Below are 18343 nucleotides of genomic sequence, written 5' to 3'. Positions count from 1 at the left end.
CTCCGCACCTAGGCATACACTCACCAGAAAGCAGCCCATATGTTCATCAGAGACTAGACAGAATATTCTTAGCAATAATGATAACAACCCTGGCTTGGAAATTGTCCAAGTGGCCATCCAAGGAGAATGGATAAAGTGTAGGCCATTCACACAGCGGGTGCCAGCCGGCAAGGAAAGAGGGAGGCACTGCTCTCTTCAGCCAGACGGCGAGGCTCCCAGGGGCTCGGACAAACGGGCGTGCGCATTGTGTGAGTCTATCGATAGAAAGTTCAAGAACGGACAAAGCTGAGTCCTGTTGCTAGAAGCCAGGACACTGGTTACCCGTGGGCATCAGCGACAGGAAGCGGGCGCCTAGGGGCTTCCCGGGAGGTTCTGCTGCCTCAGCGGGGGGGCTGGTTACATGAGTCCCAGGGGGTGAAAATGCGTAAAGCGGTACACTTGAGATCTGTGTCCTCATCTGCGTGTACTTCATCCTTCAACTAAAAAGTCGAAAACAATGTCCTATATGCAAGGACAATCCTTTCTAAACTTGACTTGAGAGATGGACAGCCCAGGCCTGCAGAGGGGGTGGGTCTGCCCCCACGCGCCCTCCACCCTGGCTCAGGGGACACACACCTCAGGCTTCCTGGTCAGGCTGCCTTGGGACTCAGTCTCCCCTTCTGGGTTCAAGCAGAGCACAAAGAGGGAGCTGTGTGGGACTCCCCGACGGCGAGAAACGTCTCCACGTCAGCACCAGTGCGATCTGTGAAGTCATTTTCCCCAGCCACTTCTAGGGTGTGGACATTCTCTCCTTAACATCCTCCAGCGCTCCCCTAACCCTCACCCTAACCCTAACCCTAACCCTAACCCGGTCCACGCTAGCCTTGCTGAGGACCTGTGCCACGGAGACTGCTGCGCGGGGCCTGAGAGCGCCTGGGGGGTGGTTATGGATGGCTTCTGGGGAAGTAAGGAGCCTCCCCGCTTTCCTCTGGGCCTCCCACCCAGACAGCGGGCCCACTCCCCAGAGCAGCAGCCCCAGGAGACTGGCTGCATCCTCCTCACGTGCTCAGAAGGAGGAAGTGAGGCTCCCAGAGGTTAGGGGGCCTCCAGGGGCCAGCCCGCAGCTGGGCTGGTGCAGGCTGGGAGCCAGATCGAGGGCATCCGATTCCCAGTTCCGTCTCTTTCCCACTGAGCCACTCCGCCTCGCTTTTAATTTAATTAGGAGAACATTTAATCCCCCCGTGCATTTCAGAGACGGGTTTGCGCCTGGCCGGAGCTGCGAGGCTCTGACGGGGAGCCTGTGACTCATGTAGCTTCGCACAGCCCTCCCCGGCGGGCTCCCACGGGGCTTCCTTGGCACCTTGTGCAGACAGAGGTGGTCTGGAGCTCCGAAGAAGACAGGACACTGGTCTGGAAAGACAAACTAGCCTCATCTGTTCCTGGCAAGCCCCCTCCTTTATCCCCCTGGACACTGGCCCCAGAAAGGCCTCTCCGTCCTTTCCCACCAAAGTTTGCAGGGTGAGAAACAGAGCGAGGGGCTTGGGTGTCCGCAGAGGTGCAGCGCCTGGCGCCTCCAGGGTCCATGGGTGTGGGCCGCAGTGGGCCCTGCGTGTCTCTGAAATGTCCCAAGCAAACCTAGTCCCATCCATAGAGCCAGCACCCCTGGTCCACGGAGCTGAGTGCGGGACCAAGCCTTGTGACATTTGCCCCCGTTTCCAGAAGGCATGGGGCTGGCCCTGGCCTCGCTGACAAATGCAGATTTCAGGAGACATTAGTAGTGATGTGGATGAAAGCCAGGCCACAGCGGCCTTGCTGGAAAAGAGAAACTTGAACGTTTTGGCGTGAGATTCTGCAGGGTCCAGGAGAAAGTTGAAGACATGGAAATTCTAATTAACGCACACAGGGCTGGTTTTGCTCAAGGATCTCCAGGCTGTCATGTCGCAGGAGGCCTGCAAGTATATGCTCGCTGGGTGTGTGTGCGTGTGTGTGAGCGTGCTTGCTCGTGGTCACCTGGTGGGTGACCTGTAGCGCCCCAGCCTTGGCCTTGCCTTCCCTCTGCCTTCCCTGTGCCTGTCTTGGTGTACAGGGTGCCAACCGAACTCTTCCCCCTGCAGAGCAGGACAGACTGGTGGCTAGTTAAAAAGAGCCGAATCTCGCCCATCCGAGATGCCATGGCGAAAGAGATGGAGGGGCCGGGGACCAGCTCTCCTGGAGGGACCCTTCAGGGAAAGCACAGGCTGCTGTGCTCACAGAGGGTCCGGCCACTTGAACCACCTGTCTTGGGGGTCCACATGCAGCCAGTGGGGCAGATGTGGATGCCAGGCCAGTCCCGGCTGACTCTGCAGCTGTGGGGAGGACTTCACAGGAATGGCCGCAGTCTCCCAAGGCCGCTGAGAGAAGGGGTACCCAGGCCACGCCCACACACAGCCCTGGAGCTCAGAGCCACAGACCCTGATGCTGAGGCCAGTTCTGACCCAGCCGCCCCTGGCCCTGCATGCCGGCCCCCATGCTGAGGCACCCACAGCCCTTGCTTCATCTCCTCCTCGGGACGTGCTGGCTGGGGGCCCCTGTCTGCCTTGGGGTGGGAGCCGTAGTCCTGGAGCTCCCTCCAGCCTGGGGCTTGAGGGGGTGCCAGATAGGGAGAGGCCCAGGGGAGACACACATTGCCTGCTCCCCAGGAGCTGAGGATCCTGGGAGACAGGTACCCAAAAAAGAGTCCCAGGCCCCATACTAGGGCTCAGGGAGCTGGTACGGAGGGCCTCAAGGGCTGGAGGAGGACGCGGCTGCCTGGCCTGTGGACGTCCTGGGCCTCCTCGAGAGGACCTTGGGAAGATGAGTAGGAATCCCATGGCTGCAGAGGCGTGCCAGGGCTGTCCCAGGTGGCACACGTGTGCATGGCACAGGGGTGCACGTGGGTGGCCCTCCCCTCAGTGGGCAGGAGCCTAGGAGCTCACCCCAGCTCCTCCTGGGGAGCAGGGCTCCGCTACGCCCCACCCCCCCAGATGCCTTGTCTCCTGCCTCACACTTGCTCCTTGGAAGCCCTGTGGCAAGACTGGGGGGGGGGCCCACAAATGCAGACGAGCTGCCTTCTGGCCCTGCTGGCCCTGGAAGACTATCTGCCTGAAAGGGGTGGGTGAGCCTCTGGCCTGGCCACCCAGATCCGTGTGAGGGCCCTGGAGCTGCCCAGGGGCTTGCCTGTGGGGCTGGAGTGCCCAAAGCTACCGTGTCTCCCCAGCCCACTGCACCCTGGGCCCTGCTCGCTGGCAACCCCTGCGGTTGCACCAGGCTGGCTTGCTGACTCCCAGTCCCCTGACCCCTCGCTCCACCGATGGCCAACAGGCCCCGGAAAGAGGAGCTTCGCCCAGCCCCAGGGACCTTCCCGTAATCAAGGCTGCAGTGACCTCACCTCCCTGGGGCCCGGCGGGCGGGGAGAGCTTGAGATGGAAACAAAATGTGTCTTTATTTATGCTTTTAATTTGAATCCTGGAACTGGCCCAACATGGTAATACATTTAACATCAGTAAAATGCTGAAGAAAAATGGATCTGTTTTTCAGTAACTGCCTCCCACCCACTCTGCCCGCTGTGAGACCCCCGCGCACAACCCCCGTCCCTTACACACACCAGGGCGTGCGCCCCTCTCTTCTCCGCATGGAGTCCGTGGGGCTGAGCTGCCCGCAGGAGCCGAGACGGGTCCCCGAGCGGCTGGAGCCGGGTTTAATTAGGGGCATCAATCACCAGGCGGGCCGTGCGGGGGGCAAAGGAATGTGGTCCCAGCATGGGCACCGAGGCCTGGGCATCCTCCTCCCCGCCCTGCCCCGCCGGCAGTCACAGCCCTAAGTAAACACGGTGTGCCCGTCCGTGCCACCTCCTTCCCCAGCCATGGTGGCATGGGGCCTCTACCCAGCCTGTAGCCCTGGGGGCGCCTAGGTCTGAGGCCCCACCACCTCCTTCACTGCGCCTGCATCCCCCCTTCCCCGCCTGGGCTCCCCTGAGCAGTACTCTGACTGCTGAGGACATGGGCATGCAGATCCCTTGCTGTCTCAACCTCGACTCTGCTGTGACCAGACCACAGTGCCTGGAGGTGGCGTTTCGACTACAGCCTCAGTCTTTTCACTCCCAGCCTTCACTGCAGACCCCTCATCCGAGCACCACGCCTAGGCTCCTTCCCACCTTCCCAGCTGGCTCATCTCCAGGGTCTGTACTGGGAAAGGCCTTCACAGGTTCTGGGGCGAGGACTCCACTGGGTGAGGACTGCCTAGGCCCAACCAGCGCTGGAGGTGACCACTCCTGCTACAACCAGCGGGCCACGCCATGGGACTGCTGGACCGAGAAGGCCCACCACAGGCTCTCTGGTTGGTGATGCCCCAGGCCCACAGCAAGCAGAGAGCTTGGGGCCTCCGTCTTGGAGGAGGGAAGACAAGAAATAGCCGGGCTCCTCTGACGATGCAGCTACACTGGCTTGAGTTCCCTCCTGGGGCTCCCTGGGCAGGTGGGCGGCCTCCAGCCTTGGGAAACTTGGTGCACGCAGATGCCAACACACATGGACCTCGCTTCAAAAGGGGGGACTGCGCAAGGCAGCTGTGAGCTTGGCTTTGGGCCACCTCGGTCCCCGGTCTCACCACCCTCACCCTGGGCCTCTCTGCAGGGGCCTTGCAGGGCCCGGGGAGCTGGTGAAGACTGACCGCCCCGCTGCATGGATGGGGGGCGATGGCCCTGTCCAGCCGGGGGGCAACTCCTTGCATGTGCATTCTGGGGGCCAGGCCACAGCGGAGAGAACGAAGGAGAGTGAGCTCTGACAGGAGGAGAGCGGCCAGGAGGCCAGGAAGGGGCAGGCTGAGCGGCACAGTGAGGCCTGGGTAGTATCTGCCCGCGTGAGGGTCACGGTTCCCAGCAGGCTCCTGGCCGTCCTCGCTCTGGGCAGGCACTGCCACCTGTGTTGCAGACACCAGCCACAAGACTGCAACTTTTACCACTTCGGGGTCCTTTGGGCCCCAGATTCGGTACAGGCCTCAGCCAGAGTGGTAAGCTGGCATTCTGCCTCGGGACGCTGACCTGCACCTGCCCATCCCACCCGGCACCCGCCACTGCTCACGCCTCTGCCCTTGCCCATTTATCAAGTGAGCCTATCAGGTCATCTCCAGGACGGGCCCAGAGGTCAGAGCCACATTCCCAGGGGTGGCCTGGAAGCTTGCTCCGGTGCCGGGTCCACGAGGACGAATAACCCTGCTTCACAGTGACCTGCGTGGCTCCTACCGAGCCTGGGAATGCTATCTGTGCACACCCTGCTATCGATGGGGCGCTCTCAACCTCCCTGTGAGCCTGGGGGCCTGGAAGGACGGTAGGCCATCCTGTCTGATCATGGTACCACCTTGAGACAGTCCTACCCTCCTCTCACTCTGGCTCCCCGACTCTGTCAGTCCTCTGATTACACAGCAGCCAGGAGGCCCTGCAGTTCGGGTCCCGATGCCTCAGTCATCTGCAAGGCAAAGGCCACACCTGGCCGGCAGCAAAGGCAGCCAGCCTGGGGCCTCACTTCCAGAGAGATGCACATGGTTCAGGACAACCTCGAGACCCTTAGAGAGTCCGGAGAGCCGAAACACGCTTCAGTGACTCCGCAGAGAGAAGGAAAGAAGGCCAGCAAGTGACTGTCAGAAGGGCTGAGAGCGCCGCTCACACATCCCAACACAGAAAGACTTCTCTAGGGGAATCCCCAGTGGGGCAGTGGCCAGAATGGGCCTGAGTGTCCCACTGACCCCGCCACAGGCTGTCACCACTGGGTGCCCTAGCCGGGAGCACTGAGTCACGTCGGAGGGGAATCACACCATGGCCGGGCCCCAGGGATTGGCCTGGCGGTACCGCGACGGTGGGGGAGGCCGGGCATGCGTCCCAGGCCAGCTGTGCCTCGGGGGCCGGCCAACTGGAAGGCGTGGAAAATCAGCCATTTCCTCCACCTGAAGGAGCCCCTGAGGACAGCAGCGGCAACTGGCAGACAGCAGTCGGCATCTGCCCCGTGGCTTTGGCCAGGGTTCCACCGGGGAAATGCGAAAAACAAAGTCGTCTCTTTTTTGGGGGACAGGGGAGGGGGCTAGGGGAGAGAAAAACAATCTTCTCAGACGCTCAAAGCACGAAAACAAGTGGGAAATGATCAGTCTGGTTTTCCAGAAGTCAAAACAAGAGGATCATGTTCCCAGACTCGGCGGGAAATGCCCTTGCTCTCCTCCCCGCCTGGTGCCCGGGCACCGAGGCCAGCCCCTGGTGGTCGGTGGCCCCAGGTTGCTGAGGGCAGGCAGTGAGTGGTGGGCACTGGGTGAGTAGACCTGAGCCCTGGTCCAGCGCTGAGCCCCGCGCCCTTCTAGCTCCTCACCCCTGGGTGAGCGGACACTCACTGCGACACGTGGGTGATGGGCGCCAGCAGAGTCTCCCCTTCCAGGTCCAGGTCCTCGGCAAAGCTGTTGGTTCTCATGAAATGGGCCGTGCTCACTTCCAGCAGCGTGGGGCTCTTTTTCACTGTGGGGAAAGATGCGGGACAGCACGTTAGGCTTCCATGGAAGGCTTGACGGCAGAGGGGGCCCAGGGTCGCTCAGAACTGAGATGCTCACCCAAACCTGCTACCCTGGCTGTGGGGCGGACCTGTGCCCCTGCAGCCTTCCCACAAACGGGTAAGATATCTACTCGCAGGGCTGGGTGAGGAGTGGAGATGGTGTATGAAGCCTCAGCACAGAGGACTGGCCGGGGGGGCGGGGGGTCACGATAGCCCCCACGTGCCTGAGGCCACAATGGTCAAGGAGCAATTGAGAGCCGATGACACCTCCTCAGAGTGAGGACTGTGCCTGGGCTGAGCTCAGCTGTCTGGGCCTCTCCCCAGGTTCACACCAGACGTTCAGGTCAAGAATAGAACACAGGGGGGCTTCCCTGGTGGCGCAGTGGTTGAGAATCTGCCTGCCAATGCAGGGGACACGGGTTCGAGCCCTGGTCTGGGAAGATCCCACATGCCGCGGAGCAACTGGGCCCGTGAGCCACAACTACTGAGCCTGAGCGTCTGGAGCCTCTGCTCCGCAACAAGAGAGGCCGCGATAGTGACAGGCCCGCGCACCGCGATGAAGAGTGGCCCCCACTCGCCGCAACTGGAGAAAGCCCTCACACAAAAACGAAGACCCAACACAGCCAAAAATAAACATAATAAATAAATAATAAATAAAAATTAAAAAAAAAAAAAAAAAAAAGAATAGAACACAGGGCTTCCATGGTGGCACAGTAGTTGAGAATCTGCCTGCTAATGCAGGGGACACGGGTTCGAGCCCTGGTCTGGGAAGATCCCACATGCCGCGGAGCAACTGAGCCCGTGAGCCACAACTACCGAGCCTGCGCGTCTGGAGCCTGTGCTCCGCAACAAGAGAGGCCACGATGGTGAGAGGCCCGCGCACCGCGATGAAGAGCAGCCCCCGCTCACCGCAACTACAGAAAGGCCTCGCACAGAAACGAAGACCCAACACAGCCATAAATAAACAAACAAACAAACAAACAAATAAAGGAGTTCCTTTAAAAAAAAAAAAAGAATAGAACACAGCTAACAAGCACAGGTCTGGTAAGACAGTGATTCTCATCACCATGCTGTCACTGTCATGTGGCTGGATGGCTCTCGACGCATCAGTGAAGACCCAGGGTGGTAGGGCTCCTGCTCACAGAGAGTCGCAAGCTGGGGAGGAAGGGGCAGCCACAGAGCTCCTGGCCCCTTGCATCCACCACCCGCACCCTGAGGGAGGCGCCGGAACCACCCCGACGGCTGGTGTTCGCATGCAGATTCCTGGGCCCACCCGCAGTGATCGGATGCAAGTGCTCCGGGCTGACTAAGAATAATTACCAGTCCCCTGATTTTCAATCTGGACCTTCTTTATTTTTCCATTTAAAGTTTTTATTGTAAAATAACGAATTAACTTGTAAAAAGGGACACAACTCAAAGATTCATGAAGGCCTTCCTCCCCCGAGGTCATCAGCGTTAACCACCAACTACAGTCCTCGCTCATCCCTCTCTGCGCATCAGAGCAGCTGACATCTGGTGGGACTTGCATTTATACACACGTGACGGCTCTGTTCCTGTCACTCTGCAACGTGCCCATCTCATTTTTCTACAGGTATTTAGACGTGGATCTAAGTCTTATTTTAGTAGCGTAACAGTCTGTAGCTTAGATCGACCACAATTAACTCAACCATTCCATGTGTGATGGACATTCGGTTCCATTAGCTTTAAGCCACTACTTTAAGACAATGATGCACCATCCATCTTTATGAAAACCTGACGTATTGAGGCAGGTGAGAGGGTGCTTCCTTGGTAAGTTTAATAGGTGTTGCTGGATTGTCTTCCCAAGAAGTCGTATCAATTAGGCTCCTGCAGTAGTGTGTGCGCATGCCACCTTCTCCACATCCATGCCCGCACCAGCCTTTGGCAGCCTTCGCTGGGCCCGTCAAATGTAGATGAAGACGGGCATGGTGTTTTTCCTTCTATGCTGGATGCCCGTTGCGGCTCGGAGGCTATTTGGTTTTCCTCTTGTGGAATTATCTATTCATATCCTTTGCTCACTTCTGTTCGTCAATTTGTAGGAAATTTTTTTCTATGCTAGAGATAATTAACCTTTTGCATATGAGGCACAAGTATCTTCCCAAGCCTATCTTTGGTGTTTTTACCTTAATTATGGTTGTTTTGTCATAGAAAATTTTTTATGATTTTGAAGCGACACCTATCTTTTGCTTTTTGAAAGAGAAAGGATTCCCCACCCCAAAGTAGTACAACCATCTCCTAAATATAAATGTATGAGTGTGTGTAAATTTTAATACATATAGCACTTACACCTCACACTGTAGGAGATCATCAACAATCAGAAAATGAAAATGTAAAGGTATTGTATGCAGTCTTACTGAAAAAACTAAAATGAAACACAAACTATAAAATCTCTTCAAGAAGACATAGGAGAAAGTCTCTGGATTTGGCAATGAGTGTTGAAGTATGATACCAAAAGCTCAGTCTGTGAGCAGAAAAAAAATGAAAAACTGGACTTTATCAAAATTAAAAGCATTTGCTCTGTAAAAGACACTGCTAAGGGAATGAAAAGACAAGTCATAGACTTGGAGAAAATGTTTACATGTCACTTCTCTGGTCAAGGACTTTTATCCAGAATATATAAGGAACTGTGGCAACTTGACAAGAAAGCTAACAACCCAGTTTTAAAAATGGATTACTAATAAGCTCATGAAAAGATGCTCAATTCAATCAATACCAGTAGTTGTTAGGGAAATGCAAATTAAATCCACAGTGAGCTACCATTATACCCATGTTAGAATGACTAAAATTTTTAAATGGTGTCAGTTTTGGATATTTGGCAAAGAATAAGGTTAGAGACTTACTTTTCACTTTACATTAAGAAAAGAAAAGAGAAATCGAAGCCTGACAATACCATATGCTCATGAAGATGCAGCGCAACTAGAACTTTTACATGTTGCCGGTGGGAATGCAAAATGGTGCAGCCATGTTGGAAGAGGGTTTGGCGGTTTCTCATAAAGTTAAACATACATTTATCTTGTGACCCATTGGTCCCTGTCCCAGTTTTTTACCCAGGTGAACTGAAAATTTACATTCAGAAAAACCTGTACATAAATGTGTATAGCAATTTCGCTTACAGCTGCCAAAACCTGGAAACAACTAAGATGCACTTCAGTAGGTGAATGGATAAACTGTGGTACATCCATACAATGGAATTCCATCCAGCAATCAAAGAAATGAACTAATGGTTCATGCATGCAACAACATAGATGAATTGCGAATGCATTTTGCTAAGCAGTGAAAGAAGCCAGATGCAAAAGGCTACATATTATATGATTCCATTTATATGACATTCTGGAAAAGGCAAAACTACAGGGACATAAAACAGATCAATGGCTGCTAGTGTTTAGAGGAGGGGGAGTACTTGACTTCAAAAGAGTTGCACAATGGAATTTTTAGGGCTATGGAACTTCTCTGTATGATGTTGTGGTGGTAGGTACATGACTCCAGGCATTTGTCAAAACCCATAGAACTGTACATCTCCAAGAGTAAATTTTACTATATGCAACCCCCCCCTCCCCGCCAAAATAAGCCTGTTGGAGGATCCAGGATGGAAAGCAGACTGTCACAAGTGAATTCTGTATTATGAATACATAACATAGCACTAAAAGGAGAGGGGAAGAAGGAGCTGGCCTATGAAGTCTTGGGAAACAATTTTTTGATTGGATATGTTTAAAGTAAAAAAAAAAACAAAAAAAAACCAAAAAACAACTGCCATAAACACAGTATTCTAGTTGGTAAGTTTGTTTCTCATAGGGGTACTACAGGTACACTTGAGTTAAATAAGTAAATAATTATAGATAATGGGAGCCAGGATTCTCAATGTCAGAAAAAAAGTAACAAACAGAGTTGGGGGGTGGTGAACGAACCCTGTGGTCAGAAATATCAGTATGAACTTACATTTAGTTTAACATAGACACAAATAAATACAGATATACGTGTACACTTGGGTTATTTACATACATATGTTTCCTAGCTCTGTCCACTGAGAGGCCCTAGAAGCAGTGACCAACCGTGGAGCAATGAGCACCTAGTGCCCAGATCCTGGTTTCTAAATCCCATTCTCCAGTAAAAGGAACCAGGGCTCTCTGATAGAATGGTGATTCTAGGGCTAGGGCAGTGGTAAGATAAGCCTGAAGTATTGTCTAGTGTTAGGAAGGAAAAAAATGCTCAAAAATAAATAAATGAAAAGGATGAGGGCATGTCAAACGGACAAAGGAACTAACCCAAAAGAACTCTCAATCCAGTGACCAAAGCTAGAACAATTTGAGCAACAAAATAAATAATATTAAAAATATACAGAATCATATCAAACATTTAGAGAAGAGCTAACACCCATCCTTCTCAAACTCTTCCAAAACATAGCAGAGGGAGGAACACTCCCAAACTCATTCTACGAGGCCACCATCACCCTGATACCAAAACCAGACAAAGAAGTCACAAAAAAAGAAAACTACAGGCCAGTATCACTGGTGAACATAGATGCAAAAATCCTCAATAAAATACTAGCAAACAGAATCCAACAGCACATTAAAAGGATCATACACCATGATCAAGTGGGGTTTATCCCAGGAATGCAAGGATTCTTCAATATATGCAAATCAATCAATGTGATACACCATATTAACAAACTGAAGGAGAAAAACCATATGATCATCTCAATCGATGCTGAGAAAGCTTTTGACAAAATTCAACACCCATTTATGATAAAAACCCTGCAGAAAGTAGGCACAGAGGGAACTTACCTCAACATAATAAGGGCCATATATGACAAACCCACAGCCAACATCGTTCTTAATGGTGAAAAACTGAAACCATTTCCACTAAGATCAGGAACAAGACAAGGTTGCCCACTCTCACCACTATTATTCAACATAATTTTGGAAGTTTTAGTCACAGTAATCAGAGAAGAAAAGGAAATAAAAGGAATCCAAATCGGAAAAGAAGTAAAACTGTCACTTTTTGCAGATGACATGATACTACACATAGAGAATCCTAAAGGTGCTACCAGAAAACTACTAGACCTAATCAATGAATCCTGGTCAAGTAGCAGGATACAAAATTAATGCACAGAAATCTCTTGCATTCCTATACACTAATGATGAAAAATCTGAAAGAGAAATTAAGGAAACACTCCCATTTACCACTGCAACAAAAAGAATAAAATATCTAGGAATAAACCTACCTAAGGAGACAAAAGACCTGTATGCAGAAAACTATAAGACAATGAAAGAAATTAAGGATGATACAAACAGATGGAGAGATATACCATGTTCTTGGATTGGAAGAATCAACGTTGTGAAAATGACTATACTACCCAAAGCAATCTACAGAGTCAATGCAATCCCTATCAAACTACCAATGGCATTTTCCACAGAACTAGAACAAAAAATTTCACAATTTGTATGGAAACACAAAAGACCCCGAATAGCCAAAGCAATCTTGAGAAAGAAACACGGAGCTGGAGGAATCAGGTTCCCTGACTTCAGACTATACTAAAAAGCTACAGTAATCAAGACAATATGGTACTGGCACAAAAACAGAAATACAGATCAATGGAACAGGATAGAAAGCCCAGAGATAAACCCATGCACCTATGGTCACCTTGTTTTTGATAAAGGAGGCAAGAATATACAATGGAGAAAAGACAGCCTCTTCAGTAAGTGGTGCTGGGAAAACTGGACAGCTACATGTAAAAGAATGAAATTAGAACACTCCCTGACACCATACACAAAAGTAAACTCGAAATGAATTAAAGACCTAAATGTAAGGCCGGACACTATAAAACTCTTAGAGGAAAACATAGGAAGAACACTCTAAGACATAAATCACAGGAAGATCCTTTTTGATCCACCTCCTGGAGAAATGGAAATAAAAACAAAAATAAATGGGACCTAATGAAACTTAAAAGCTTTTGCACAGCAAAGGAAACCATAAACAAGACGAAAAGACAACCCGCAGAATGGGAGAAAATATTTGCAAACAAAGCAACTGACAAAGAATTAATCTCCAAAATATACAAGCAGCTCATGCAGCACAATATCAAAAAAACAAACAATCCAATCCAAAAATGGGCAGAAGACCTAAATCGACATTTCTCCAAAGAAGATATACAGATTGCCAACAAACACATGAAAGGATGCTCAACATCACTAATCATTAGAGAAATACAAGTCACAACTACAATGAGGTATCACCTCACACCAGTCAGAATGGCCATCATCAAAAAATCTACAAACGATAAATGCTGGAGAGGGTGTGGAAAAAAGGGAACCCTCTTGCACTGGTGGTGGGAATGTAAATTGATACAGCCACTATGGAGAACAGTATGGAGGTTCCTTAAAAAACTAAAAACAGAACCACCATATGACCCAGCAATCCCACTACTGGGCATATACCCTGAGAAAACCATAATTCAAAAAGAGTCATGTACCACAATGTTCATTGCAGCTCTATTTATTAATAGCCAGGGCATGGAAGCAACCTAAGTGTCCATCGACAGATGAATGGATAAAGAAGATGTGGCACATATATACAATGGAATATTACACAGCCATAAAAAGAAACGAAATTGAGCTGTTTGTAGTGAGGTGTATGGACCCAGAGACTGTCATACAGAGTGAAGTAAGTCAGAAAGAGAAAAACAAATACCGTATGCTAACACATATATATGGAATCTAAAAAAAAAAAAAGGTTCTGAAGAACCTAGGAGCAGGACAGGAATAAAGACACAGACGTAGAGAATGGACTTGAGGACATGGGGAGGGGGAAGGGTAAGCTGGGACGCAGTGAGAGAGTGGCATGGACATATATACGCTACCAAATGTAAAATAGGTAGCTAGTGGGAAGCAGCCTCATGGCACAGGGAGATCAGCTTGGTGCTTTGTGTCCACCTGGAGGGGTGGGATAGGGAGTGTGGGAGGGAGACGCAAGAGGAAGGGGATATGGGGATATATGTGTATGTATAGCTGATTCACTTTGTTATTACAGCAGAACCTAACACACCACTGTGAAGCTATTATACTCCAAAGAAGATGTTAAAAAAAAAAAAAGACTTCAACAGGAAAAGAAAAAAAAATATTATACAAAATAATAGTATTAGATTATAGCTCAAAAAAATAAATATTCCTGAGTCCATACTGATATAAATTAACAGATAACTGGAAGAGAGGGATAAATCTTCCTTATAGAAGAATTGCAGATAATAAATGTAGAAAGACTGAGGGAAAATAACCACCATTAGAATGCCACAGTGATATTTGCTACAGGCAGATCCAGGGATGAATGCTAAAATTAGTAGGTGAAACTTTAAGGAGAAACTTCAAAGCATCTCCTCTCAAATATTTATTCATTGCTGTGGTGGTTTTAACATATGTTCACCAATGCTTTGATATTCTCTCATGCAGGAGGTAGAGCGTAACTCCCCTCCCCTTGGGTGTGGGCAGGACTTGGTGACCCCCTTCTCATGACTAGACTGTGGAAAGGGAAAAATACTAAATAAGGCTGGCTGACACCACCTTAACCAAGTGGGTCAAGGTTAACAGTACCAGTGACAAACCATGTTGATATCATGTACCCTGATATGGTGCAACGAGAAAAGCACCTCACTTCTGTGGCATTCTCCCCCCCCCAAACCCATAACACCAGTCTAATCCTGAGAAAATAGTGACAAACCCAAACCGAGGGACATTGACGCCTGACTAGTATTCCTCAAAAGTGTCAAGGTCGTGAGGAACAAGGAGGGACCAAGATTTGCCTTCACGGATCAGAGGAGACTAAGCAGACCTGACTAAATGTAATGATGGATCCTGGGACAGAAAAAGGACATTAGTAGTTAAACTGGGAGAATCCAGATAAATTAACTAAACTGTAGCTTAACTACTAGTGCTGTTGAATGTTAATTTCTTAGTTTTGATAACTGTACCATGGTTATATAAGATGCTAACATTAGGGGAAGCTGGTGAGAGTACAAAAAAAGCTGTACTATTTTTGTCTCTTCTGTGTAAAAAAAAAAAAAAAGCCTGTATACAGTAGTACAAAAAATTTTAATATGTAATTAAGGACATACAAGAACTCTAAGGAGAAATTATAAAACCTTAACGAGCAACATTCAAGAAGACATAAATAATGGAGAAATATGCTTTTGTTCCATTGACTAGAAGACTCAGTAGTGAAAAGATTCTCCCCAAATCTTAATAAAAATCCCACGGTTTCTGTGTTGGAACCTTGGCAAGCTGATTCTAAAATTGCTCTGGAAGTGCAAAAAGCCAAGAATCAACAAAATTCTTGAACAGCAACAAGGTAGGAGAACTTGCTCTACCAGACATCGGTACCTCTTACAAAGTAGTAGTCATTAAGGTGGTCTGGTGCTAATGCAGAAAGAGACAAACAAACAGCCCAAGGGGACAGGGTTGACTGTCCAGAAATAGCCCCCACACATCTGGATGCTTGCTGTGTATAAGAGGTGGCCTGCACATAGTGGGAAGAGGATATTCAGGGATAGCTGGCCATCCACATGGGAAGGTTGACTTGGACCCTTACCTCACACCATACATCAACATTTCATTCTTGGCATTCCAGGCAATTGAAGACTAATGAAGAGAAGTAAAACTATAAAGACTTTCTGACTGAATCTAAAAGAACAGATTCATGACCTCAGGGTTTGGAAGGATTTTCTAAAATGTAAGCAGTGACCATAAAGGAAAAGACTGATTAATTCAACTACATTAAACCTGAGTCCTAATCATCAAACAACACATTTAAGAGTAAAAAGACAACCACAGAAGAAGAGTACCCACAAAATATAAAGAATTCCTACATATCAATAAGACAAATGTTAGCAACTTAATGAAAAATGGGGCAACAGACAAGCACATCGCAAAAGAGGAATCCAAATGGCCGATGAACATGTGGAAAGGTGTTGTGCCTGACTAGCAATCAGAGAGATGTAAATAAACTCAGGGAGCTCACAGCCCATGGGGGCGAGGGCAGACTTCCAGCAGGAAACCGCACAGACATTACTTAGTCACACCCTGGAGAAGGGCTCCGAGTGAAGGGCTGTTTGCCCGTGACATTCTCGGAGAGCACAGGAAAGTGACGGGTAAGTCTTGAAGAATGCGTGTGCATTCAAAGGCTCTCAGGTCTGGGACCTGGCGGGAACATTTACAGCCCCCATTTTAGAGATTCGGGGCTGAGATTCAAGTACCCTGGGTTATATTATTCAGTCGTCAAGTGACAGAGCTAGAACTTCATCCAGGATTCAAATGTTCTTTCAAAAAAAAAAAAAAGGAAAGGAAAAACGAGCACAAATACATATTTCTACGTCTGCATCACTTGTATACAGAAGGAAGGAACAGCAGAGCAGTGGCTGGAAAGTGGGACTGCTTTCCAAACATCCAAGATGACAAGTGCCATCTCCAAAGCCCCAGGGCCAAGGGTGAGCCACCTGACCCCTGACAAAGGCCCAGCCCTGGTGTTTTAGGAAATTAAAGCGTGCACATCAGTTGGCTGCTGGGAGCGGGTGGGGCCTGCACCTGCCAGAAAAGAATGTGTGATGTTTGGTTTAATCCTGAGAACAGCACAGAGGGTCCCCGCAGCAAGGGGCAAAGAGAGGGGCTCCACAGGTTGGTTTTTCCAAGTCAACAGGAATGGCACTGCTTTGCCCAGCTTCTGTGTCAGAGACTGTGGGGTATGCCTCCCCCACCGCAGGCAGGCAGCAATCAAGGCTGCAGACCCTCCCCGTTACCCACCTGCAGTCGCAGCCTGGTCAGGCCCCTGCAAGAAGGTACAGGGAGTGTGGCAGGGGCTGGGGGGTAGATGTGAATCCTTGGCAGACACAGTGGCACGCCGCCCGTTCAGGCAAAGCTCTGTGCTAAGTGCTGTGTCCCAAGAGACCTGGCTTGTCATCCCCAACTTCAAGGAGACTGAGATGGGTGTTTTACAAAGATGTGAAAAAACCCACAGCCCTGGCCTCGCAACTGCAGAGCGGGCCGAGGCCATGGTGGACTCATCAGGGCAACTCATCTGGACACCCAGGCCCCGAGGAGGGCACCGGAGCTACGCTAGGTGAGCCATCTGGAGTGCCAGACCTTGGGAAAAAGAGCACTGCATCCTGGCGACAATGAAGTCACACTTTCATAAGACAATCCCAGTTGTCAATGCTTTAATTCCTTGGCTGCCTTTGCCTTGTCAAGGCCAGAATCTGGGCCTAAGTTTTCAGGGCAGAACAAAACAATTTTGTTTTCTAGGAAAATGGGAGGTCTGGGATGGCGAACGCAGCCTCTGGCGTGGCGACTACCACAGCTGGCGACACCGGCTGCCAAGTCTCACCCTCTCTCCAGAGAACAGGAACCAAACAGCGCAGCATTTTTCCTTCCAGCCAGTGGCCCTGTTTAATAGGGTGATTTGAAAATATGGGCACAGAAAAATGACTGGAAGGAAACTGATCAAAATATTAACTGTTTGTCTTTAGGTGAAGAGACTGGATGCTTTTCATTTCCTTCCTTATTGTGTTCTTTCCCAGATGATACTTTCTCAAGTCAGGAAACAGTGTTTTGTGGAAGTCTCCCATATCTGTGCCTTGCCCCGTCCCGTGGTCCTGCGCATCTCGTCCTGGAGTGACATCAGAGTATGTCGGAGCATTCTCTGTCCTTCCACCTGGCCTGGAACTGCCCACGTGCCTGAACAGCGCCCTCTCCTACCACAAACGTCCCCCAAACCTTCTGTGCCCAGGAGCACCTGGTCTCACTTCTTTTGACTTTCCGTCCAGCCCCCGCCCCCTGCCTGTTCGAGTCCCTCACTTTCCCAGCAAGTCCAGCTTGTCCCCAACACTGGGACGCACTTGGCTTCCACAAGATGCATGAAGGGAATTCCCATTTCCCCATTTTCTGCTTCAGTCATGACCTCATTTCATTGTCACAGCAACTCTGCGGGATGGCAGCTTTGATTCCCATTTCTAGACAAGCAAACAGGTTAAAAAAGCTAAAACTCATGCTCTGGGTCACACAGACTAGGCCAGGACTTCAGCACCAAGTCAAACTTGCTGTAAGGCCCCAGCCCATCCCCACTGCCCTCTGCCCCCGGGAGAGTCCCTCTGGTGTCTGGGTCTTCACCTAGCCCTCCCGCTGGTGACTGATTAAAATCCTGCCTAATCTCCCAGGTATAACCCAAGTCCTTCACAAAGCTTTCCAAGGCTCTAGAGATTGTCCCCTCCTCTGGCTGGGTGCAGGGCTTATGTGTGCCTGGACCGCAGGTCTGTGCAAGTTCCTTGGCACGGGGACCTCGCCTTCCACCTCCCCCGTATCCCTCCGGGGCCTGGCACAGGCGTGTTCCCCAAGCCAGCTCCCTCCACAGGGATGAACAGAAGCTGCCCCTGTCCTTCCCAAGTCAAAGCCCCTTCCCACCCACCCGCCTCGCCCCCACCCCCCAAATCCACCCCCTCTTGGCGGATTTGCCAAAGCCCTGCAGATCCTGCACTGTGAACGAGAACCCCCTCCCCAGGGCATCCGGACAGCTGCAGCCAGACCCTGCGTGACACTGCTGAGCCTCGGCCCCAGGTCTGTGCCAGCTGCCCATGCCCGGCTCACAGACCACGAGCCAGCACTGCCGCGTCGCCACCTGTGTCTCCACTCAGAGGCGAGAAGTAAGGGACACGGACAGAAAGTGTAAAAGCCATTCCCACAACAGCTGCCAGGAACAGGGCAAAGAGTGGAGTGAAAATGCATATTCACAGCTGGCACCCAGTTCCGCTTAGGAAAATACCTTGCTTG

The 18343-nt window shown here is 50.5% G+C and overlaps 1 protein-coding gene across 1 annotated transcript in view; it reads right to left on the bottom strand.

Moving 5' to 3' along the window:
• The window catches only part of KCNQ1 (potassium voltage-gated channel subfamily Q member 1), a 347883-nt gene that overhangs the window by 178491 nt on the left and 151049 nt on the right, over positions 1-18343 (bottom strand). The window contains exon 11 of the mRNA XM_057552484.1: positions 6367-6487. Coding sequence (XP_057408467.1) covers positions 6367-6487 — 121 coding nt within the window. The remainder of the gene's footprint in view (positions 1-6366; positions 6488-18343) is intronic.

This window comes from Balaenoptera acutorostrata, chromosome 9 (assembly GCF_949987535.1).
Source record: "Balaenoptera acutorostrata chromosome 9, mBalAcu1.1, whole genome shotgun sequence".
NCBI classification, from domain to species: Eukaryota; Metazoa; Chordata; class Mammalia; order Artiodactyla; family Balaenopteridae; genus Balaenoptera; species Balaenoptera acutorostrata.
Note: the sequence above shows the minus strand (reverse complement) of the source record. Positions and strands in the feature narration are given on the sequence as shown.